General features: G+C 44.9%; 1 protein-coding gene, 1 pseudogene and 1 gene segment (V, D, J or C); 2 read left to right on the forward strand and 1 right to left on the reverse strand.

The window, feature by feature from the left end:
- The window catches only part of LOC129087381 (solute carrier family 5 member 4), a 29357-nt gene extending 20434 nt beyond the window's left edge, over window positions 1–8923 (reverse strand). The window contains exons 1-5 of the mRNA XM_054594272.1: window positions 8789–8923; window positions 8023–8094; window positions 6261–6365; window positions 3704–3763; window positions 1739–1843 (exon numbers count right to left, since the gene is read on the reverse strand). Coding sequence (XP_054450247.1) covers window positions 1739–1843; window positions 3704–3763; window positions 6261–6365; window positions 8023–8094; window positions 8789–8923 — 477 coding nt within the window. The remainder of the gene's footprint in view (window positions 1–1738; window positions 1844–3703; window positions 3764–6260; window positions 6366–8022; window positions 8095–8788) is intronic.
- A 7450-nt stretch (window positions 8924–16373) lies between these two features.
- LOC129087213 (immunoglobulin lambda variable 6-57-like) lies at window positions 16374–21962 on the forward strand (annotated as a pseudogene).
- Window positions 21963–22114: 152 nt separating this feature from the next.
- On the forward strand, window positions 22115–22630 carry LOC129087215 (probable non-functional immunoglobulin lambda variable 5-48). The segment is given in 2 exon segments: window positions 22115–22160; window positions 22275–22630. Coding segments are annotated over 2 exon segments (402 nt in total).
- The last annotated feature ends 1312 nt before the right edge of the window (window positions 22631–23942 follow it).

Consider the following 23942-nt stretch of genomic DNA (forward strand, 5'->3'; position numbering starts at 1 on the left):
ACAGAAATATTGAGGCGTAAAGGTGCTTCATATCTGCAATAATTCTCAATATATGTATTATGGGAGGTTGAGAACCAGTGGACAATGTGATCTTTTTCAAACCTGGGGGGAAAACTGTCCTGTCCTAACTCCCCATAATGATCTGTTTAATAAGTAACCAGGGTGCAACCTGTTATCAGAGTGTAAGAGTGCACAAAAGTTTGTACCTAAGATTAATCATTATTAATATCACTTAGAACATAACCTTGCAGGTAAGAATGGACTCCTGCTCCTGTATCCAGTCAGCCGACCACAGACCCTGCGCAGCCAGTCACACACACGCCCTTGGCCTTCCCTGCATCTCCATTCAGCTCCCCGTGATGCCGCCCCCTCCCAGGATCCTCTCACCACAGGAGGCTGTGCCCCGTGGGGCCCCTTTGGCCACTCTCATTCTGCTCTAGCACCTTGTTCATGCTCTTTAGGACCATAAAGCTGTAGAGGTCAGAGCCAGAGGGGAACTGAGACATCACTGAGCCCCACCCACTTGGGGATCATTGCAAACTTCTCTGTTTCCCTTGGCCTCTCCTCTTTCCTGTCCTGGGGGGATTGTTTAATTCCCCCCAGGACCCCATGAGGATGACTTCCATTTCCTTTCCACCCAGCTGAAAACGCCCCCTTTCCTGGGCATCCATAGCACATCTCCTATGCTTGTCCACACACTCGACTCAAGCTCACACTTAATACATTTTCATGGAGGGAAGGCAGAGACAAATGTATTTGAACAAAAAAGTAAATTAAAAAAATAAAATAAAAAATACATTTTCAAATATTATCATGAAGTGCTACCAATTTTATGGTTAAATTCTTATCTCCTTAACCCTATGGTGAACTCCTAGTGCACAGTAATCTTTGTAACCCCCGGTGTGGAGCTCAACAATATACAGGAAGTGCCAGAAAATGCTCACGTTGCCTTAGGGAGACACATGCCATCTAATCTAAACATCTGGTTTACGTCCAATGATGACTTAGCTCAACAGAAGGGCAAGAGGGGGGGTCGGCCTCTTCCCTCATGAACCACGTAGACTATGAACTTGAGGAGATTATTTCTCTAGTCACTGATACTTGAGAAGCAGATGTGTTACTGTTTCTTTGTTTTATGCACGTGCTGCTGAATCTTCAATTTTTTCTCCTCTTTTCTTAATGATTATAACCATGGAATTTAATAAAAAAAAAAAAAACACCTGTATTTGTGATATATGTTTTGTAGGGGATGCCTTTGATAAAATACATGTAAGGAAAATCAGTATAATAATGCAAAGCACTTTCCTTCTGGTTCACATGTCAGATAATCAAGCTGAAAATGAAAATATAGACAAAGAGAACACAGAGGGTATTGTGCAGTGGAAGAGCAGCGGACCAGAGAATCCTTCTTTTTCTTACTACTAAATAGCTGTGCTAGTTGAAAAAGACAGTAGTTCTTCCTGTACATTCATTTCTTCATATCCTTAATAAAAGGGTGGGTTTACCCTCAACGGTCTCTCATGACTTGTAAGCCTTTTACTCTATGCGTACAGTGACTCTGAAGCTGCTTCCCTCCATGCTAACCTGACACAGACGCCCTAGGTAGTTCAGGACATCCGCATCGCTTGACCCTGTTTATAGTTGATAGACCATCCACATGCCCAGCTCTCTGATCTGAGCACTCCAGCCCCATTGCAACAGTCCTGTGAGGCTAAAATGCCAAGAACACAGAACTCACTGAGATTCTCAATGCCACACAGATGAAGAGGGAGAGGACAGAGAGGTAGATCTGGAGTCGCTTCCCACCAAACCGCTTCCTTAGGTACTCCGGCATGGTCATCACCTGCGGAGACAGACATCAACAGGGACTCACCTGCAGAGCCAACACATTCGAATTATTCAGCATTTACTCAGCACCTATGGGCAGGCAAGCCTGTGTGTGGCACCTTGAGGAATCAGCTGTGAGAAAGGCACAGTTTCTTGAGACAGCAGCAAGGCTGGAATGAACATAGATGCTGGAATTGGAAAATCTTGGGATAGGTTCCCAGTGCCGACATATACTAGAAGAGTAACATTTGGTAAATGCTATCTCTCTCAACTTCCATTTCCTTATCCGTGAAGTAGGGGTTTTGTATGACAGTAGATACAAAATACTTACACCAGCACCAAATGCCCAGTAAACACTCAATAACCTTTATTATTTTCACCAATAATGTGACAGTCTAGTAAAAACATAACTTGTAAATAACAAACCACAACTATTGTTACATAACAAATGGATCATTGAATAAATTGCAAGAATGCATTTGGGCATATATTTATGTGATTCTCTTTATTGGAGAGAAGAGACTTGCATTAGATTCCCACTTAGAGAAAACCCTGTGGTTGTCAGAACCGAAACACGAGACTGAATGCGACACATAGCACAGAAGCTGCAGCTCTCTGCTTGCATCACAGCAGGTGGAGCTTACGATTTAATCACCCCCCAGTGTAAAAGGACAGTAAAGAAATATTTACACAATACTACCAAAAACAAGAAGGGGAATTCTTGGTGGCTCAGAAACTGTCGGGATCCCCTGATCCTCACTGTGATGTAAGATCCTTAACTGTGAGGTAAGCCACACCCAAGAACATATGCATGAGTCCTGTGGTTGTGGTCTGTTAACCTAAAAATAAAAGGCTTTTCAAAGGGAGAGGCAATAAGCATTTATTTGAGATCAAAGAAGAACTATTTGGGAATTATTGATTCAGGCAAAAATCCAAAATATGTTTTGATTAGGAGATAAAGGCAATAGGTATTTATAAGAAAAGGAATGAAAACAATTACATCAATAGAAAGGGACATTTCTATTGGTACAGAAACCTAACATTGTAATGCTAATTATAAACAACGTTTTAAATTTTCAATCCCATAGTCATCAGTCCAGTAGTAAGCATACCTGCTTTCTTGTTATCCTTACAAACAGTTCTTTGGAATATAAGGTTGCTTTAGATCTAGTCCATAGGTTATTTGGCCCCATTTCAACATTCCAAAGATTTGCGGCTTAAGAGGGGCAAGGCAGTTCCTTTGGGATGGCAGCTCTAACCCCATTTTAAAGTAGCTCTCGTTATTATCACTTTTTATAGGTCTTCACACCCAGGACAGCACCGTCCAACAAAGCTTGTTCAAGCTGGGAGCTAGAAGAGAGCTGGGATGAGCGGACGGGGAGTGTACGGTGGCCTGCAGAGAGACCAGCAGGAAGGCTTGCCCCCTGAGCACCTCATCTCAGGAATATTCTCAGGATATGGCACCGTGGTCTGAGCACCAGCAGCAGAAGGAATAGATGTGGGAGCAAGGCTCAGAGAGATGGCGGTGCCCCAGCGAGCTGGCAACACCTAGGCTGAAGGAGAGCCACCATAGCTGCGGTGTACTCTACCCCTCGTTAAAGAAAGGAACCACTTTACAAATGTCAGAAGAGCAAAAATTAGAATGAAGAAAAATGCCATGTGTCGCTGATGATGCGGGGATGTGTCAACGCTCACAGGAGTGATGGCTGGGAACGGCTGACTGCAGCCATTTGCCAGAGCAGTCTGGCAGCACTTAGTAGGTTTTCATAAATGGAAGCCCCGGAATCCTATCATCCAGGCTTCATGACTAAACAGAGAGAATGAGGGAATAAATGGATGCTTGACAGATGTGGCGAGAACACGTGTGATGACTCACCCCTGCCTTGATGTATATGGGGACAAAGAACCACCCTAGAACCAGCAGCAGCAGCAGGGCCTACAAGAAATCAAGAGAGTGTGACGTTAGAGAGACTTGGCTTGTGGGCCTTGTCACTTCATGACCTATCAGTCTGAAAATCAAATATGGTAAGTCCTCCCTTAATGTCATTGATTGGTTCTTGGAAACGGCGACTTTAAATGAAACGACATAAAACAAAACCAATTTTCTCATAGGCCGATCTATATAAAAAAGTGTTCAGTTCCTAGGGCATATTTCTGGTCAAAAAATGTTACCAAGCTTCTAAATAAAGATCCCAAACACTTCCAATATCAAACATTGAAATAAACATGAGCTATTCATACATTTAAGAAAGATGAATTTAGATGGTACCAGGTGGGTACTAGAAACATCATGGGAATGCTTTGTAAAGTATATGATTATATAACCACTATACTGTATGCCTGAAACCAATACAAAATAATATTGAAAGTGAACTGTAATTGAAAAATAAAAGTGAACACACACACACACACACACACACACAAGGTGAATAGACATGAGTAATGTTATTATTTTCCTATCTGCTTATCCCAGTTCAAGGCCACAGGTGGCCAGAGCCTCTCTGAGCTGCTTCAGTCACGGGGCAGGACTCCAGCCTGGACAGGAACCTTCCATTGCAGGGTGCATATACACCCATCCTCAGTCACTCAGACTGGGACATCGTAGACACACCAACTCACCGCAAATCTGTGGGATGTAGGAGGAAAGAGGAGTCCTCCGAGGAAACCCACACCGACTTGGGGAGAATTTGCAAACTCTGCACAGACAGTGGTCCCCTCCAGGAAATGAATTTTTTCTCATTAACATTATAATGAAACATTGAACAGAATGATGCTATCCAAGGACCCGCTGTAGGTTTGCTTGGGTCCTGTCACCCTCAGCTGATTACAATCCATCTGAAGATAGCTGTGGATTCCTTTCCTCTGTTTTCATGATTCAGAGGTTGTCATTTCCTGGGGCTCAGGATGTGACAAAAATGTGTAATGAAAAATGAACAGGAGAGAAGGCGTCTGAGCACAGGTGGACCGCTGGAAGATCATACAGTCTTTGCCAAAAGGAATTATTCTTGAGTGGCAGGAATTACATACAGAGTATGTAATTACATACAGAGTGACAAAGCAATGAGAGGGAAATTTGGAGATGCAAGATATTCCTGGTGCTCTCCAAGTCTTGCCACTTGCAATAATGATAATAGCATAATCTTGCATTTATATTACTACAAAGTCTTCACATGTATCACTCATGTTGCTCTCACAACAACCAGGCGAGGCAGATATGATAAGCACAGTTATTCTTGTCTTATGAAGGGAAAATCTGAGATTACAAAAAGCCCAAGGTCACAGGCTAAAAGAGCCAGGCTCTTGGCAGCCTTCTAATCACATCTACTGGGGCCATAGGGCGTTTCGTCCCTGCCTCCAGAGGCAGGGTCCATTCCGGAGTCCCTGGTGCTGCTGAAGGAAAACTAGGGACAAAATCTACAACAAGGGAGGGGCACTGGTATTTGTAATGACTCAAGGTCATTTCCTGAGTCCATGTAGAGATGGTCTGTCCCCACTATTACTATGATCCAACTTTATTCCACATAAGCATCTCCTTCTGACAGATATGCAGATACATGAACATGTAAACACTAGAAAGTTTATGGGAAAAGAACAGGAAGAACTCAGGAAACTCAAGAAGTATTTATGGCACGTGCTCAGCTGAGTCTTAGATGATAGGGTGGTATAAGTGACATGAGAGGAGGTGGTCTCTGTCTTTAAAATACTTATGGTCCAATTAAGTGGACACAGCTCGTACTGATGAAATGGCAGTAGAACGATGAGGAACTCAATTACAAAGTCTTGTAGATTCTACCCACTGTTGCCATCACTTCCTGAGTCAGGTGCCCCCCCCCCGCCCCCGCCGGGTCAGTTTCTATGCATCCATCTGGCATCGGCACCAGGAAGCTCCCTCAACATGTGCCAAACCCTACCCATCGTCTTGGACAGATGCTTGTCCTGTGGGAGATCTCTCAAGTCCCCATGCCTGCTTCACTCCTTGTACCACCTACATGGTAGTGAATGCATATCTGTCTTCCCCAGTGGGATATAAGCTTCTCAACAGAAGGGACTATTGCTTTTATTTTTTACTGTTGCCTGCATCTAATTTAGAGCTAGATACATAGTGTAATAATAGCTCAGGGAGAAGGGATACAAGTGAGAGGTGAAATGATGAAGGAGGTCAAGTGAAAGTGGGGATTGACTCATAGAGAAGTCATTCCTGGTGGGAATAATTGCTTGAGCAAAATCTCAGAGGTGGGAGATGTGACTGGAGCGGCCCAGGTGGAACAGGCCCACACAGGGAAGGCCCTCAAGTTCAAAGAAGGGATGCATTAAAAAAAAATACAGAAATCATACCAAAGAGGAGTTGATCCTATACAGAATCCCAGAAAAACATAACTGGATAGAGGTTTCTTTTTTTTTCAATTTAAATGCAATCCTATGATGTCACTTACATTCCATTCAAACACTGCAGTGGCAATTCCTGAAGCTGCTCCGGTCCCAGCCAGCCCCACAAAGTGGCCACTGCCAATGTTACTGGCGAAGAGAGAGGCGCCCATCTGGAATCCAAGAGAACAGACCAAGATCAGACGTAAAAGACTCAAATCAGACTTCTTCAAAGCAGTTAAATGTTGACATGTTTTCATCACTATTCCTTAGGGCAGGTGTCAACAGACTGCAATCCGTGGGCTGCATACAGTTTTTGTGTGGTTGGCAAGCCAAAAAGAAAATATATATTTTTTATATTTTGGAATGGTTAAAAGAAATCTAAAGAAGAATACTCTTTTGTGAAATGTGAAATTATATGAAATTCAAATTTCAGTGTCCATACATAGTTATACTGGAGCACGGCCACCCTTGTTGGTTTTATGTGCGGACCGCGGCTGCTTCTGAGCTACAATGACAGAGATGTGTAGTTGCAGCAGATGGTACTGACCCATAAACTTTAAAGTACTTACAATCTGGCAATTTATAGAAAAGCTTGCTGATCCCTGCTTTAGAGGAACATCAATCTGTCTACCTCAACGCTCCGAGTTCAGCCTGTTCTTGGCAAAGGACGGCCAGATGTCCCATCAGCCCCTTCAATCAGCCTCAAGGACCCCACACTTGTGTAGAAAGAAGTTTCTCTTCATCCTTCTGGCCCTAAGAATCCTCTTTTAAAACATATTCCTTCACATCACATTGTCTATTGTTCTAAAGTCTCAAAGATCAAAAGAGATCTGAGTGGACACAGATGAACGCTAGTTCTGAAAGAACAGAATTGGGGTTCGGGACCACTGAAGTGCCCATTCTTCTGTTCCTATCTTTTCAGTCCTCTGTAAAATCATCTTTTCTATTCAGGTATTTGGGGCCAGGGGATAAGATGAATCTCATTTGTAGCTACGGGATTGGTTGAGCCTTGAACATTTCATAAAAACAATCCTAAGAAGACAATGCTGATTGGACACCCCAATAAAAATTCACTTTGAGCTTGCAGTTGGTTTGCTTCGACTACCCGGGTCAGGTCATCTTCCTTTCCCTCATATCATTTAGTCAGCAGATCTGCGAAGAAAGCATATACTGAGCACCCGCTGTATACCCAACCTGCTGCTGACACTGCACGCGTTCAGAGAAGAAGATGCAGCCTCTGCAGCAATGGGACTCTTGCTAAGGAGCCCAGGCATCAGGACCCAGCAAGGGACTGGGAAGGAGTCACAGAGACATCATCATTTTCACCATCACAGGGAACAAGCATCCACTGTCACAACTGCATAGAACAAAGGACTGGCCATTTAGGCTGGCGAGCAGGACGAGGCTTCTCGGATGAAGCAGGGTGAAGGATGAAGCTAAGTGCTGAAGGAGGAGAGGCGGGAGGGGGATGCTCATCCAAAGAAGGGGCCAGCATTAGCTCAGGGTTGGGAACAGAGAAGGAACATGCTGCGGACTGTAAGGAGCCAAAGCGAAGACTCTTGGTGAGGACCAGGGAGAAAGAATATGAAGCAGAGTTGAACAGGGTCTTCTCAAATGCCCCCCTGCACCTGCTCCCCTAATTGGTGACACACACTCTCATCTACTGGAATGCAGGGCAAAGCCCTGAGGTCAGGGATTTAGGAGAAGAGACATCAGCAGGTAGGCAAGCAATGCACATCAGAAACAATCAGCACACCCCATGTTTTCTTTATTTACTCTTAAACCCATGCACAGGGAATTCATCTCCCGGAAACTCTGCTCACTCACCGGCCACCAGACCATATCCCGGCCAGCCAGGAAGAAGCCTCCCACAGTGCCCCGGTTGGTCTTCAGCATCGCCTGTGCAGGAGGGAAGACACGGGGCAGTCAGACCACAGCCGACGTACCCAAGAGGCCACAGTGCTGCCGTCAAGGTGCTGACGACAGTGCCCTCTTCCAGCTCTCCTGAAGAGAGACATATTTTCCTGGAAACTGAGACAGCATCCATTTTCAAAGGGCCTCCAAAAGATAGTTTGATTGAAACCTAGGGACTTTAGGAAATTATATTTCTCAACTTTTGTCTGAATTGCCCTGTTTATTTCATTTATGAAAACAATGTGAGGTATCACTGAAGCTGGATTTGGAAGAACATCTCTAGCCTCAAACTCATTACTAAGAGAAAGAATGAGCATCAGGGAATTAAGTATCCAACTCAAGTTAGAAAGTGAGCAAATAACAAGGGAAAACAAAAGAGGTGAGATAGGAAAAAGAATGTCCTTAACCATTAGGCCATGTGCTGGAGACGCTGAATGGGTCAAGTCTGAAGTTCCCAGTGTTGGCTCCATTTACACGATGGGGTTGTTAGGAGAAGAAATTAACTCAGTGCAAGCATTATTGATGTCACACCCAAGAAAATAATTCAGAGAGAAGGACAATGAAATCTGTGACAGCTGTAATGTTCTCTCAGCTTTGTCACATCGCGCTTTTTTCTCCCTTAGATGTTTGACCCCCAAGCCATGTGCTCACCCTAAATCCCCATTGGGCTCCTACATACCCACAGCCCGACAACCATCACTACCACGAAGTAGACAACAATGACAGAGATATCAGCAGCATTTCGGATGCGTTCTGACATCTCAGGAAGATCTGGGGTCCCAGTCATGATGCTGGGGCTTGACGTGCTGGCCATGGCTGCTGGTGGTGCTTTCCCCATGCCCAGGAATGGCTCTGTCCTTATATTAGCTCTTAGTTAATGATCAGCCTCCAGCAGGTGGGGCACGCTATCAGAACCCGCTCCTGGGCATGGGACCTTTAACCTTTTCTCTGAAGCTCTGAGACCCTGGCCCTCCAGTGGTCAGTCTTGGTCTAAGTGGAGCGTGAGAATAAACGGCGAGAGACCAGAAGTGGAGTGGGGGCAGGCGGTGGAGAGTGGGGTATTCACTGTGTGGCAAGACAGGGCCTTTCAGATTTGACCAGGTTGAGTGAGGATTAGGGAGATGGCTTTATTAGATTCCGCATGTAGGTGAGATTATACAGTATTTGTCCTTCTGTGCTGGCTTATTTCATGTAGCACAACGTCCTTTAGTCTTATCCATGTTGTTACAATGGGAGGGTTTTTTCTTTTTTAAGGCTGAATAATATTCCATTGTGTAAGTGCACGCGTGCCACATTTTCTTTATCCATTCCACTGTCATCGCACACATATTGTTTTCATATCTTGGCTGTTGTGAATGATGCTGATACGAACATGGGAGTGCAGATAACTCTTTAAGATGCTGATTTTGTTTCCTTTAAATACCTACCCCGGCATGGGATTACTGGATCATGTGGCAGATCAACTTCTAATTTTCTGAGGAGCCTCCATACTGTTTTCCATAACGACTGCATCAGGTTCCATGCCGACCAAGAGTGCACTAGGATACCGCTTTCTCCACATTCTCCCCAACACTTATCTCTTGCCTTTTTGATAACAGACATCGTAACAGGTGTAGGGTAATGTCTCATTGTGGTTTTGAATTGCATTTCCCTCATGATGAGTGATGTTGAGCACCTCTTTCTCCCCTGCCAGACCCGCGTGCTCACCAGCCTAATAGATTCTACTCCTAATCACGTTTCAAACTCATCTCCTCTTGCTTTTCGTGCCACGGACGCTTGCACACAACCACACTCTCCCCTTGCTGGGTTTCTCTAATTTATGTTACTTTAAAAAATTTCAAATATGGAAACCTGAGAATGTCACTGCCATGTTTAAAGCCTTTGATGTCAAGAAAGTGAAGCCTCAAATCCTTAGGGTCGCATATAAATCACCCCTCCCCTTCTCGGCCACAGTCTCTCTTGTTCATTTCCTCTCTGCCTGGCCTTTCCCACTTCACCACTTACTATGGTTGGCAGGCACAGCAGACTTCTGCCATCTCTTGGATGTCCCTTGATCCTAAATGCTGGAGATGTTTTATGCCTTTTATTTCCTCTTCTTACAGTGATTTTTCTGCTATCCCTTTAAAACTAGATCAAGTTCCATCTCCTTTGGGAGACCCAAGTATAAAAGTAAAAGGCTGTGTTGATCATCATAATATTAAGGTCTAGGAAAAGTGCCTGGCACTTTGGAGTCATAAAAATAATGTGTGTTGTTAACTATGTTCACCCAGTTAAGGCAGTTCCACTTCAACCAGCAGGGGGTGCTGTGGGACTAACCATGGATAGTCGATATGTGGTCACTCCTAAATTGGATGGAGCCTAAGAGAACCGCAAGCACTTTTGCTCACTTTTGGGGACTTGCACCTGCGTCCCCCTGAGGAGGGATATCAGTGGAGTCAGGTGGTAACCTATGAATTATTCAGCAGAAGCCTGAATAATTCCGGCAGAAGTCTGGGAGCTCCACTCGATTTTTCTTGAGATTTTACTGGTTTTAAAATAGCAGCTGGGTTCTGCGGTCTTCTGTGGTTCAGAATTCTTTCTTTGGATCTCCAAATGCATTAATATAATACAATACAATACATAATGGTATACGGTAGCATATGATACAGTATTATTTGAATCTCAGACCAGTTCTCTGGCTCTAGGAGAGACAGCATGGTCTCCCCAACCATCTCTGGGCTCCAGGCTGAGAATGAAGCTGATTATCACGGGACAGCAGCCTCCGTGGTCACACAGTGCTCCAGGCCCGTGGGAGAGTGAGACACAAACCCTGAGCCCCCCGTCCTCACCCTGCATGCGGGGGCCTCACAGAGCACCACTGCACTGCCCTGCCCCAGGGAAAGACAAGAGCTGGGTTCCAAATGACAGTAATGTATGCTATTCAGGAGTCTTAAAAATAATATAAGTTAAAATGACTGGATTTACGCAATTGGCAAATGTATATAGGTAACATCATGGTCAGTATGTTTGTAGTGATTTAAAGATATGCATATTCACATGCATTAAAAATAGTAAAAAGGAATAGAAGATTTAACTAAGGGAGTACATACTTTTCCAGGTTTTTCTTTTCTATTGCAGTTGGAAATACTGGATTACATACTCAGAGGGTCCACCTCTTGGACCTCAGGTAGCCAACCACCAGGGTCACCAGCGACCAGCGTCCACTCTTTCTTTGGCTTTGGCACCTGCCCTGACCTCTGACCTGAGGGCTCTTTCTTCCCGTCTGCCATTGCAGAGGAAGATCACCTGACCCACCCTACAGATCCAAACCTACGCATCAACTTTTTAGAGGTTCCTTTGGCCCCACTTGCCTGCACCCTCCGACATGCACACAGGCTAGTTTCCCCATCTGTGTGTTCTTTTTACACTCTTTAACTGTCTTTTCACATACATGTGCAGTGTCTGGAAACAGCAGGCAAAGTTGGAGTCACGGTGAGGGTGAGGGCAGTTGACAGAGATTGACGTTTTGGAAAAAAAAAAAAGTTTTCTTCATCAAGATATAAATCCAGGTGTGAGAGCATTAGCGTTCCAGTGGCGGACTGGCTGAGGCCTCTTCTCACTCTGTTGTCTTGGGCAGTGACACCAGGAATAATTACGGTATGAAAAGGACATCTGCCCATGTGCTTAGTGTTAGCACAGTGACTGGAGGACGTGGGCCTGGTGGCCAGCAGGGGGCACTGTGTGACGTGCTGAGAGTGTAGGCTTGCGAGAGGCAGCTGGTAAACCACTCAGCTGGCTCTAGGGCATTTGGGCAAACGGTATTTTCACGGATGTGTGACTTTCCTCCACCTACAATCAACCCATAAGCTCCTGGTCTGGCTTCAAATTTGGGCCATCTTTTTCTTTCTAGAGTCTGTCCAAACTGGGTCAGGGAAGAGCTGAGAGACAGTAAGGACTGGAGTTGAATCTTTGGAGAGTCTGGATAAGACACAGCCTGTGGGCATTCTCCATGCAGGAGCTTCTGAAGACAGAGCTCTGGGGCATCTTTAACAGGCCCTCAAGCTTTGCCCCCTCAGTTCTGTATAAATGGGGCATTTGCAGGGGATTTAGCTGAAGGGCCCCGGGGGTACACAGGACCCGCCTTTCTCCTCTGACCCCCAAGGAGCAGGTGTGCTGTGATACTAGACTCACAAACCTCTGTCTTACCGTACTGGTCACTTGGTCAGGTAACCCTTTTCTGCAATGGAAGCCTAAGAAACATGGGTAATTTTAACGCAGTCTTGTATCAGGAAGCACTATAAATGTGATGATGTTCCCTGAACTCTGGGCTTAAGGGGAGAATGAGTGTTACTGCACCTGAAGTAACAGCCTCAGAGCTTGTACTGTGACCTTGGCCCCAAGGAAGTGGGCCAAGTCCTCCCCTCCACATCCTTTGCCCAGCCATTTTCTCCTCTATCACAACTTGGGGCCGACACTAACTCACTGAGGGTATTTTTGCTGTTACTCCTGCCATCAGTACTGAAGGTATAGGGCATTTAGGTCTTTAGCAATGTCTGCTTGTGTGATCCCATGGAGGCTTGACCTGACTATTGACTACTCTTGTTTGACTGCATTGTCTAATAGTTACAACAGTATTGAATAATGATGAAAGCAAAGGGTAATTTTTCCTTTTCCTGATCTTAGTGAGAATGCCCTTCATCAACAGAGATGCTGACTTTAGGACCAAATTATATATGTGTGTGGGAGAGTGCATATTACCATATTATAAATGTATCTGTCTGTTTCTATTTTCTTAACTGGTTTTTATTAAGAATAGTTGTTAAATATAATGAGTGACTCTTTCTGAAGCTGGTGAGGTAATAATATTTTATTTTTTGATCTATCAACATGGTGCATTATATTAAAATATTTCTTAATATTGATCTACACTTGCATTTCTGAAATAAATCCCACTTGGTGATGGTATATAAATTACTATTTTGGTATTGAATTTTTGTTAATTTTTTATTTAGAAATTCTATATGAATATTTAATGACTTGGTCTGGAAATGTCCTTTTTTATATTTCTTTGTTTTGTTTAAGTATGTATTAATACCTGCTTTCAATGAGAACTAGAACATTTCCTTGCTTTTTCAGTAATTTGGAAAGATTATGAAACAAGCAAATTTGAATCATCTGATCTTTGAAGATTTGTCAGAAGTTTGCTGTTAAAGTACCTGAGGCTCATGCCTGATAACATTCTCTATTTTTTTCCCAAGGAAATTGGTCTGTTTAAATTTGTTTACCCTTAATAGGACCAGTTTTGCTTTTTCCATGAAAAGTGCATTTCATCTAGTTTTCTTAAAAATAGAAATTCTCTCTTCTATTTTTCCATTTTCAATTATTTTCCACATAGATACATTATCCATTTTCGTTGAGTAAGCTAATCAGTGGTTTTTGTACTCTGCCATTTGAAAAGAATTTTGATGTGCCAATTAGATCTACTATTTTTCTAGCCTCTACCACTTCCCTGTTGCTTTTATTACAATGGGGAGATGGGTTGTTTCTCACCTGTCTTTTTGATTTTCTTGGACTGGGCAGAACTCAACATTTCTCCCCTTTGCTTGATTTTCCCTTCACCAGGGGGTTCCCACAGAGCTCTCCAGCCTTCCTTTTAACTGTCTTTTCCCCTAATGCATTTCCTTTCCTAGAAGCCCTTTACTCTCACGTCCCTTCATTGAAGTCAGCACTCTAGCTTCTGAACTACGTTCTTTTTGTGTATCTTCATGTTTGAGGGGCTTTCTGTTTCTACGAGTGGTTTTAGATTAATATTAAACTTGCTCAATCCTAGCTTTCCCCTTCTATCCTCTACAAAGATTTCTGGACTGACTTTGCTTTCTGCTTAGATTATGGCTAATGATGGAAGAAGAGGAGAGAGCCTGCTGGCATTTGGAAGTTTGTGTGTTCATTTATTTTTTATGTATCTCACTTACATGTAGTTTGAAGTTTGAACATTTACTTGTTATACCAGGATTGTGGGTTTTGTGTCGTTTCATTTGTCCTCTTTCTTTTTTTTCTTATCGAGCATGAGTTTTTAAAAGACTTGTACAATGAAAGCTGCAAAATATTCCTGAGATAAAACAAAGGAGATATAAGTAAATGGATAGGCATCTTGTGATTATGAATTCAAAGACTTAATATTGTTAAGATGTTAATAGTACTCAAAGCAATCTACAGATTCAGTGCAGTCTTTATAAAAATTCCAATGGCATTTCTCCCCCAGAAACAGAAAAATCCATTCTAAATTTATATTAAATCATAAGACACCCTGAAGGAAATATTGCAAAAGAAGAGAAAACTGGAGGTCTCTTACTTTCTGATTTCAAACATATTCCAATGCTACAATAATTAAAACAGTGTGATACTATCATAAAGACAGACATACAGACAAATATAATAGAATGAACCCTTACATATATGGTTAAATGATCTTCAAAAAGCATGCCAGGCCTATTTAATGAGAGAAAGGACAGTTTCTTTAACAAATGATGTTGGGGAAATCAGATATCTTCATGCAATAGAACAAAGTGAGACTCTTACATTATTTAAGAATTAACTCAAAATGGATTAAAGACCTAATAGCAAGACCTTAGACTATAAAATTTCTAGAGGAAAACCATTATGATATCATATTTGCCAATGATTTCATGGATATGACACCAAAACATAAGCAACTGGGACATTATGTGGTTTAGATCAGTTACAAAAAACAAATACTCTATGATTTCATTCAGATGAGGTATTTCAACTAATCAAATTCATAGAAACAGAAAGTGCAATGGTAGTTGTCAGGGACTGGGGTAGAGGTAAATAGAGAATTGTTTAATGTATAATGAGTTTCAGTTTTTTTAATATGGAAAAATTCTGGAGGCCTGTTGCACAATAATGTCAATATATTTCACACTACTGAACTGCATGCTTCAGATGGTTCAGATAGTAAATATTAAATTATGTGTTGTTACTAAGGTGTAGGCACGGAGTGCATAGATGGCAGTCAGGGTGTGTCACACCGATAGAGGAAATGTCACCTACCTTTTCACTCACCTTTTACTGCAGAATAACATGGGTATCTACTCAGGGTGTTGTCAACAAACCACAGCTGTGGTGTCACTGGTTGTGACTGTGCCATCATTGGAAGTCACAGATGTTTTCATAGGGCATCATGGTGGTCACAGAATCTCCAAATACCATTGAATCTTATCCTGCTTCAGAATCACTCACTCTAATCATAAAATTGCCTTAATAAAGAGGCTCAAATTGGTCTTAAACTATTCAATGTAAAAAATAAAAGTAGTAATGACCAACTCGTCCACAAAATAAGAAAACCCCAAACTTATATGGACTCTTCTCTCGACCCTACCTAGACATCCAATTGGTGACTAACCATACGGTTCTTTCTAAACCTCTCAAATTCATCTGGTCCTGTTGACTGTCCATGATAACATTTTATTTTAAGTCTTCATGGAACTTATTGATTATGGCTATAATTGAGCTGACTCCTGATTCATATCTGGCCCCTCTTCTCCTTGACTTCCCAGGGTCTTCCTGCATCCCTGGTATCTTCTGATGGTGAAGTCTGGTTTTGATTCGAGGGTTCCTCCCTCTTCCTGCCTGAACAGCTGGGCTTCATTTTAGTGAATGGCTCAGAAAAACCCCATGTGTCCTCTCCTAGAGAAAATAGAGTCCTTGCCTCCATTTCCTTCCAAACAGAGCCCATTTTTACTGTGATATATCTCACCTCCAATGATGCAAAGTGTCATCAGTGCACTCTAAATGTCTCGGCCAGAGTAGTGACACTTCATCCACCTAGAGAGATGTGCAGTGTCATCATAAGATGCTGTGTGGAAACGCCCTGGACTTGTGGCTGGAACTGTGAGAGGTGCGGATTGTGGAGGGCAGACCCCTGGCACCATCACCTGCCTAAGGTTGGACATGTGTCCTGCATCCACCAGGAAGCGCTGTGGCTTAAGTACCGTTCAGTGCCCCCAAGGTTCTCAGCTGTTTCTCCTGCCCTTTGCAGGTCTTCTGTGTGTTCACAGGGGTAAATAACGTCCTCCCTCCTTCAGTCTCTCTCTTTCTAAGGTAGAGTCAAGGCTAAGTTTGATGGAGGGGCTTGCACAACTCCAGAAAAGGGAAGATTTAAAAGGAGGCCTCCCACCCCCAGGATTAAGGGACAGGTAAGAAGGGCTGGTGGGTTCAGGCCTGGCTGTGGGGCTCAGGAAGCAGAGTCTGGGGATGTCTCCACCATGGATTGGGCTCCACTTCTCTTCACTCTCCTGGCTCACTGCACAGGTGGGGCCTGCAGGGAATTCTGGAAGGGCTCCTGTTTGTCACTTTGGACGATGACCTCTTTCTCCTCCCTGGGAACAGGGCCTGTCCTGTCTTCCCTGATCTCTGTGTTCCTCCCTCCTTGCAGGGTTTTGGGCCCAGTCTGTGCTGACTCAGCCCCGCTCTGTTCAGGGTCTCTGGGACAAAAGGCCACCATCTCCTGCACCTGCAGCAGCGGCAACATTGGGGACAACTATGTGTTCTGGTACCAGCAGTGCCCAGGCAGTGTGCCCACCATTATGATCTATAATTATGACCAAAGACCCTCTGAGGTTCTGGGTCAGTTTTCTGGCTCCGTGGACAGCTCCTCCAGCACCACCTCCCTGACCATCTCTGGGCTGCAGCCTGAGGACGAGGCCGACTACCACTGTCTGGTTATGACAGCTATTTATAGAGCGATTCAGGCCCACGGGGAAGTGAGACCAAAACTTCTTAGAGCCTCTTTGTCCCGCGCCTGCACTCATCCAGTACACACCAGGGAAAGTGTACTTTCTTGTGTTCTGTTCCAGTGCTAGAGTTTGGATTTTCATGAGTTCCTCTATTTTCTTTGCAAAATGTGAAATTTTCCTTCCATGTCGTGATGGACAATCTCCTAACCCCTTTGCACTCACTTCACAGAGCTGATTTAGTTCAGAACAGGGTTTCTGAGTCTGGACACTACTGACCATGAGGCCAGGGTCACTGCTTGTGGAGGGGGTTGTTCTATGCATGGAACCATTGGAAACATCTTTTGGGTTCCACACATCACAAATCAGTAGCACCCTACTCTCTAAGTCACCATCAACAAAAACATCTCTAGGCATTCACACATAACCCCCGAGGTGGGGAAATACCCCAGGTTGAGAACCACTGGGTTAAAAGGACATGTTCTCAGCCGTTAGGCAGCCTTTGACTTTGAGTCCTGTTTATGCCATTCAGCTGGATGGAGGCTAACGTGTCATCTCTCTGTGCTTCTGAGTTCCCACCTGTGAGACAAAACAGTTACATAGACTCACACAAGGTTGGAGAGACTGTGACCCAATCACATGGAATTTTTTCTCAACCAGAGTGTGGAGTAGGACTTGTGGCTAGGCTAGATGTGTAATTAATATTTTTGAACTTTATACAAAACACACAAAATAAAATAGATCTCTTCACGTTTCTTCAGGGATTCAAAGATGAAGAAAGACATGACAAGACTGTATACTCTCTCAGTTTACATTTAAGATGGGTATGAGACACAGACAAGAACAGCAGCATAGATGAGTGCATAATAATGTCCTTTCCTGCACCAAGAGGTCGGTTTCAACTTCGACTTTGCTTCTGTTTGGCTCTGTTCAAATTTTGGTCCTTGAACCTCTATGATCCAGTCTCCATTAGAAGAATGTAAACACTTATATTTAAGTTTATGTTAACTTAAGTAAAATTAAAAATTCTATTTCTCACTCACATTAGTTGCACTTCAACAGCCTAATGGCTTCGTGAGCCTCATGGCTGTCATATTTGAAAGTGCGGTGGTAGAACATTTCCTCCATGGCAGGAAATTCTACTAGACAGTGCTGACTTGGACAATTCACTTACCATTTCCTTAACTGTTTCCCCACCTGTAATATACAAACATCTAACACTCTATCATTCTTTGCAATCTCCAACACATCTCCCTGTGGGAGTATTATATACATTGTACCTTCCCACCCTACTGAACTCAGGTTGGTCACATGACTAGCTTTGGCCACTTCCCTCTCTTGAAGTATTCATCATCTACCTCTTCACATCAAAATTCTCTAATCCTTAAAAGCTTAAAATAACATGTGTGGTTCCATGATGTCTGTGACTTGGAAATTGGAAACTGCCTAGAAGTGTGTTTCTGGCTTAGATTGCTCATGAGGTACAGTAAAGATTTTGGCTGGGGATGGTGGATCACCTTCTAATTTGGTGGAGTCACAAGGCAGGTGGCAGAAGGCCTGAGTTCCTTGACACATGAACCTCTTTATAGGGTTTGACAGCTCCCCCAATGCCACCTCCCTAACCATCTCTGCTCTGCAGCCTGAGGATGAGGCCGACTACTACTGCCAGTCATATTATGGTAGCAGTAGTCACACAGTGCTCCAGACTCATGGGGAAGTGAGATCAAAACTCCAAGAGCTTCCTTTTCTGGGTCTGTACTCAACCTGTCCCCACCAAGGAGGGGTGCTCTCTTCTGTCTCCTGCGAGAAAGAGTGTGTTGAGATTAGAGGTTTATGAGTCCCTCTAGTTCATTTCCAGTATTTCCCCATGTCATGATGGTTGATTGCCTATTTCCTTTGCAATGAATCCCTGAAAGTGAGTTAGTTAAGAACAGGGTATCTGAGCCTGTGCATTTATGACAATGGGGACGGGTCATAGCTTGTGGAAGGGTCTGTTCTGTGCATGTGGAATATTGAGATGCATCCCTGGGACTCTGCACATAAGATGACAGTGGCACCCCCATGTTAAGTCATGACCCACAACACTACCTCCAGATTCTCAAATATCCCTTGAAGGGGCCCAATCACCCCAGGTTGAGAACTGCTGGGTTAAATGACATAATCTCAACTGGTAAGCAGGCTTTGTCTTTGAGTCCTGTTAATGCCAGCAGCTGGATGTCATCTCTCTGTGCTTCTGTGTTCTCATCTGTTAGACAAAAGAGTTACACAGACTCACATGAGGCAGAGCATATGATCCAGTTATGTGGAAACTCCTCCCAGCCAAAGAGCGCAGTGCGGCAGGATGGCAGCTGGTGGTGGGGGTGATGAGATCAGAGGGCGGAGGGACTAACCAAAAGGAAAAGGACTCACGGACGTGGACAAGAGTGTGGTGACTGGTGCGGGGAGGAGGGTGTAAGGGGACTAAATGGTAATGGAAAAAATACAATAAAGATTAAACAAAACAAAAAAAGTGTGAAGTATAAATATTGGCCAAAGAACATGTGCAGTTAATATTTTGAAATTGTACACATTCCACATAAATACATTTTATATCTTTTTCATTTATTCTCTTATGGAATGTTTTTTGAGCCTGAGATGCAAAGATGAATAAACATAGGACAAGGTCTTGGACCCTTGGGTCATGTTTGTGTGGGTCCTAGAGAACAGATGGTGCAGCGGGTAGGTGAGGAGCAAACACCGAGGAGAGAAGACAAGACAACTGCCATGAACAAATTTACTTGCCCAGTGCAAGGTGGTAGTTTGAATGTCTGCTCACATTTCACTTAAATAATTTGTAAGATCATCAATTGTCACCTGAGACTAACATGCAGCTCAAAATCCACCATGTAGTGAATGAAATATAATATTCAACTTCTCAACCCAAAGTCCCACAGAAGACTTTGGTAGGAAAACTCATGAAGGAAGAACCATGGGTTTGAATACTCTGTGCACAAAGACAGGCTTCTGCCCCGTGGCGTGGGTGAAGGAAGCCAATAAATGACTGTCTGAGGACGTGAGTGCTGGCCTGGACTTCTTCTACTCAAACATGTCACCCATGAACCTCAGGACCCCAAACACAGGAAGCCCTGTTCCTCCTTCACCCTCTCAATCAGCACAGCAATCAATTAGCTAACCATTGTGGAGATTTTGACACACATACATAAAACATACTGACGGAGGAACATGCTGAGTGGATGTGTTTTTCATAGTCAGTGCCGGAGCAGAAGGAGCGATACAGAAGGTAGAAGATTAAACTAGAGGAGGCCTATGGACGGAGGTGGAGGTGGCATAATTGATGCAGCTGGTTCTTTGAACTCTTCTGTATAGTTTGTGTAACTTCAACGTTGTCCTTTTAATCCTCTAATTCATCCTGCGATGCGGTGTGAGCACCCTGCTACTAAGAGCCACTCAGAACTGCCAAAATGTGTGTTGTCACCATGATTCAAGTTAAATCTTATTTCTTTCCAAAGGTCAGAAGAGGAGTCGCCTTGAACACTATGATGGGACAGAAGTCAGGGTTTGAAGTAACAGGGAAGTGGGGGAAGCTGGAGGTCTGAGAGCACGGCCAGGGGCTGCATGGTGGGGGTAGATGGGACGGGGCCACCCATGAAGCCCCCTGAGGGGAGCCAAGGAGCTGGGGTTCTGTGCAAACAGCAGTGATGAGTCACTGAGGGTTTTCAGCAAGGGGTGACCTGCCTGAGCTGAATGAGAAAGGCCCCTCGAGTGCCTCGAGGACACAGAGCCAAGGGAGCAAGTGATCCTGGTCCTAGTCATTTCCTAAGAGGCCCTGGGAGTCCGGGAGCCTGGGGGCCATTGGGCATGGGCACAGTCAAAGCAGAGCTGGATGCGGGCACAGAGGGAAGTGATGGTCTCTGCCTCCAACGGCCCAGTCAGTCAGCACATCTGCAAACGCGTCGCACCTGCTATTATCCTGCTACTACAGTGAGACAATGAGTGAAAAAAATTAAGGTAGGAAAATTTTGTTTAAAATGTAAACAAATTATAGGTCACTAAAGATAAAATCCTAAAAAGAAAACATGACACAAGTATGCAGAACACTAAGAAAAAATAATAAAAAATAAGAGAAAATGCTCTGGCTGGTGTAGCTCAGTGGATTGAGTGCCAGCCTATGAACCAAAAGGTCACAGGTTTGATTCCCAGACTAGGACACATGCTTGGGTTGCAGGCTAGGTCCCCATAGAGAACATGTGAGGGGCAACCACACGTTGATGTTTCTCTCCCTCTCTTCCCCTCCCTACAAATAAATAAATAAAGGCATTAAAATACAGTTCTTTAAAAAAAATAAGAGAAAACTAAGAATAAAAGTTAATTCCTAAAATGAATAAGCAAGCTACACTTTCCACTGTTAAATGTGAAACCTTTAAAAGCCATTCTTTTACCAATCACTTAATCAAATCAGATCTGTGAAAACTGTATATGTATCACGTGACTAGAAATGTTTGCTGAGGTGGCCTCCTCTGCACATGCCTCTGAGTGTGTTCCTGGAAATTTCTCTGAACAGCCCACACGAGCCCTTCTAACCAGATGAACAGTCTCCTGGTCTGTGACATTGGACATGCAGGTCACTGTGCATTTATATTTGCAACATCTTCACTGGAGATGAAATTAATTTGTCATTTAAGTACATGTTTGCACCTCCCAGAGATGGGGACAACTGGATGTGAGATACCACAGTATCCAGTACAGTGGATCAGAGTCACAGTATCTGAGAACCAGACCCTGGATGTGGGAATAGAGTCAGTGACCTGCTGAGCTGCAGAAAACCTGATGTGCTTTCTGGGCTTTGGGCCATAAGGAGGCGTGTGAACTGTCACCATCAGGTGGCGCTGTGGGGCTGCTCTGTGGAGCCTACGGAGCTGCTTCTTAGGGACCTTTCACTATTAGGAGCCTGAGTCTGGGGGCTCAACCCTGTGCACCCTGATGGGGAATCAGCAGCTGTGTCCTCTGTAGCCTCATAAGTTCCCTGAGAAGGGACTTCGGAGTTGTCTCAAGAGGTGCTTCCCCAAAAGGGTTCTTCCAGGGGGTGTCGCCAACCCTTATCCTCTTCAGTCTGGGGTGTGAGCTGAGCTCCAGCACCAGGGCCCAGGGAGGGGCTGGGCAGCCCCTGGATGGACACACATTTGCATGGACAGCCCATCCCCTGGCAGAGGGTGGGGAAGAAAAGGAGGCCTGGGCAGCCCAGCCCCACTGCGGGCTCAGGGGCTGCGGGCACCATGGCCTGGACTCCTCTCCTCCTCGTGTTCCTCTCTCAGTGCACAGGTAGGGACAGGCCCGGGATCAGGCCTCATTCCCATGTTTATTCCTCCCGTGCTCCGTATACTGACAAATTGTCCTGGTTGCGGCCCCGTTCCTGACAAGTGTCTGTGTTTGCAGGTTCCCTCTCGCAGCCTGTGCTGACCCAGCCGCCCTCCCTCTCTGCGTCTCCGGGAGCAACGGCCAGACTCACCTGCACCCTCAGCAGTGACATCAGTGTTGGCAGCTACTACATATCCTGGTACCAGCAGACGCCAGGGAGCCCTCCCCGATATCTGCTGAACTACAAGTCAGACTCAGACAAGGGTCAGGGCTCCGGGGTGCCCAGCCGCTTCTCTGGGTCCAAAGACGCCTCGGCCAATGCCGGGCTCCTGCTCATCTCTGGGCTGCAGCCTGAGGACGAGGCCGACTATTTCTGTGCTGCAGGTAGTGGCAGTTGGAGCAGTAACAGTTTCTCACAGTGTCTCAGACGATGAGGAAGTGAGACAAAATCCTCTGGGCCCAAGGTTACGGCTCTGAGCCTCCCCGAAGTGAGAGCTTCTGTGGGGACCTCTGTAAGGAGACTCCTCTGCAGGCAGAAATGTCCGTGGCAGGAGCAAAGAGCAGCACAGTGTGACGAGTGAGGGCGCGGGGCGCCCCAGGGTCGCTGACGCTCATGGGCTGATAGAACCCGACTGACTATCCCCCTAGTGTCTGGAGTAAAATTTAGGACGAATAAATATTTTTAGGTAAAAATCTTATTTCCTTTAAACTCTCTGTCTTGGTTTCTACTCACACACACTCTTCATTTCTGACACATCTGGTCACCAAATGTGGGGAATTTTTCTTCACAACAGGCAATTGTCTGTGGCACCTGCTGGCCATCCCACAACATAACTCTGTTCTACCACAAGCCTTGTGGAGACGGTGTCAGGTCCTCAGCTGAAGGGCTCTGTCCCAAGGGACTGCCCGCACTTCGGCAGCCTGTCACAAGCAGGGCGTCCCCAGGTCTCTTACAACTTCTTGGCTGTGGCTCCAAGGCTGCAATGGCCTCTCCTTTCGTTTCATTGAATTTCCTAGACTAATTTGCTGACTCCACCTGACCCCTCCTCCCTCCTCAAGGAAATGGGGGGCAGGTGTGACTATGCCCAGTGTGACCATGCTTTGTCTGTTGAGGGACAGACCTCACCCAGGAGTCCCCCAGAGCCAGCTGTTAGAGCAAAAGTCACAGCTGTCACCCTGGGAGTTCCAAGGTCAGGAGGTCTGTGCCAGACACCGGGGGCTGCGACCACTGTGTTTCCTACTTCTCACCATGCTGGGTCTGCAACTAGAAACGATGACAAAGCCAGTCACGGTCACCCACAAGCTAATGTCACATGCGAACCTAGTATCACATGCTGGACATCCCCGCCGTCCCAGGCCCTCAGCCTGACCCTGGATGCTGTGCCCTTGGTCACCCTCCATGACCTGTGCCTTCATGGCTGCCAGTGGGTTTTCCTAGGCCCACCGGCACCGACCGTGCTCTGTCCTCTCGCACTTCCCCGGGCTCTCCAACCATCAGGGTGTGGGAGTTTATCATTGTGCGCTGTTCTAAGTTCTTTGTGATAATTTGTTGGGCCACTGGAAACCCAGAACATCTAGGGCAATATATTTATCCACCGACTTAGTTTGCCTAAATGTAGAGAGGGTGCAAAACTTGTGCGAGTCACGGGGTTATTGTGCAGATTAAGGAGTAAGATATGTGAAGAGCTTAAAACCGTGCTTGATAAAACATGGAAATGGCCTAAGAAGTTGTATTATTACAGCAAA

This window comes from Pteronotus mesoamericanus, unplaced genomic scaffold, assembly GCF_021234165.1.
Source record: "Pteronotus mesoamericanus isolate MK-2021 breed Mesoamerican mustached bat unplaced genomic scaffold, CSHL_Meso_final scaffold_507, whole genome shotgun sequence".
In the NCBI taxonomy this organism is placed as follows: domain Eukaryota; kingdom Metazoa; phylum Chordata; class Mammalia; order Chiroptera; family Mormoopidae; genus Pteronotus; species Pteronotus mesoamericanus.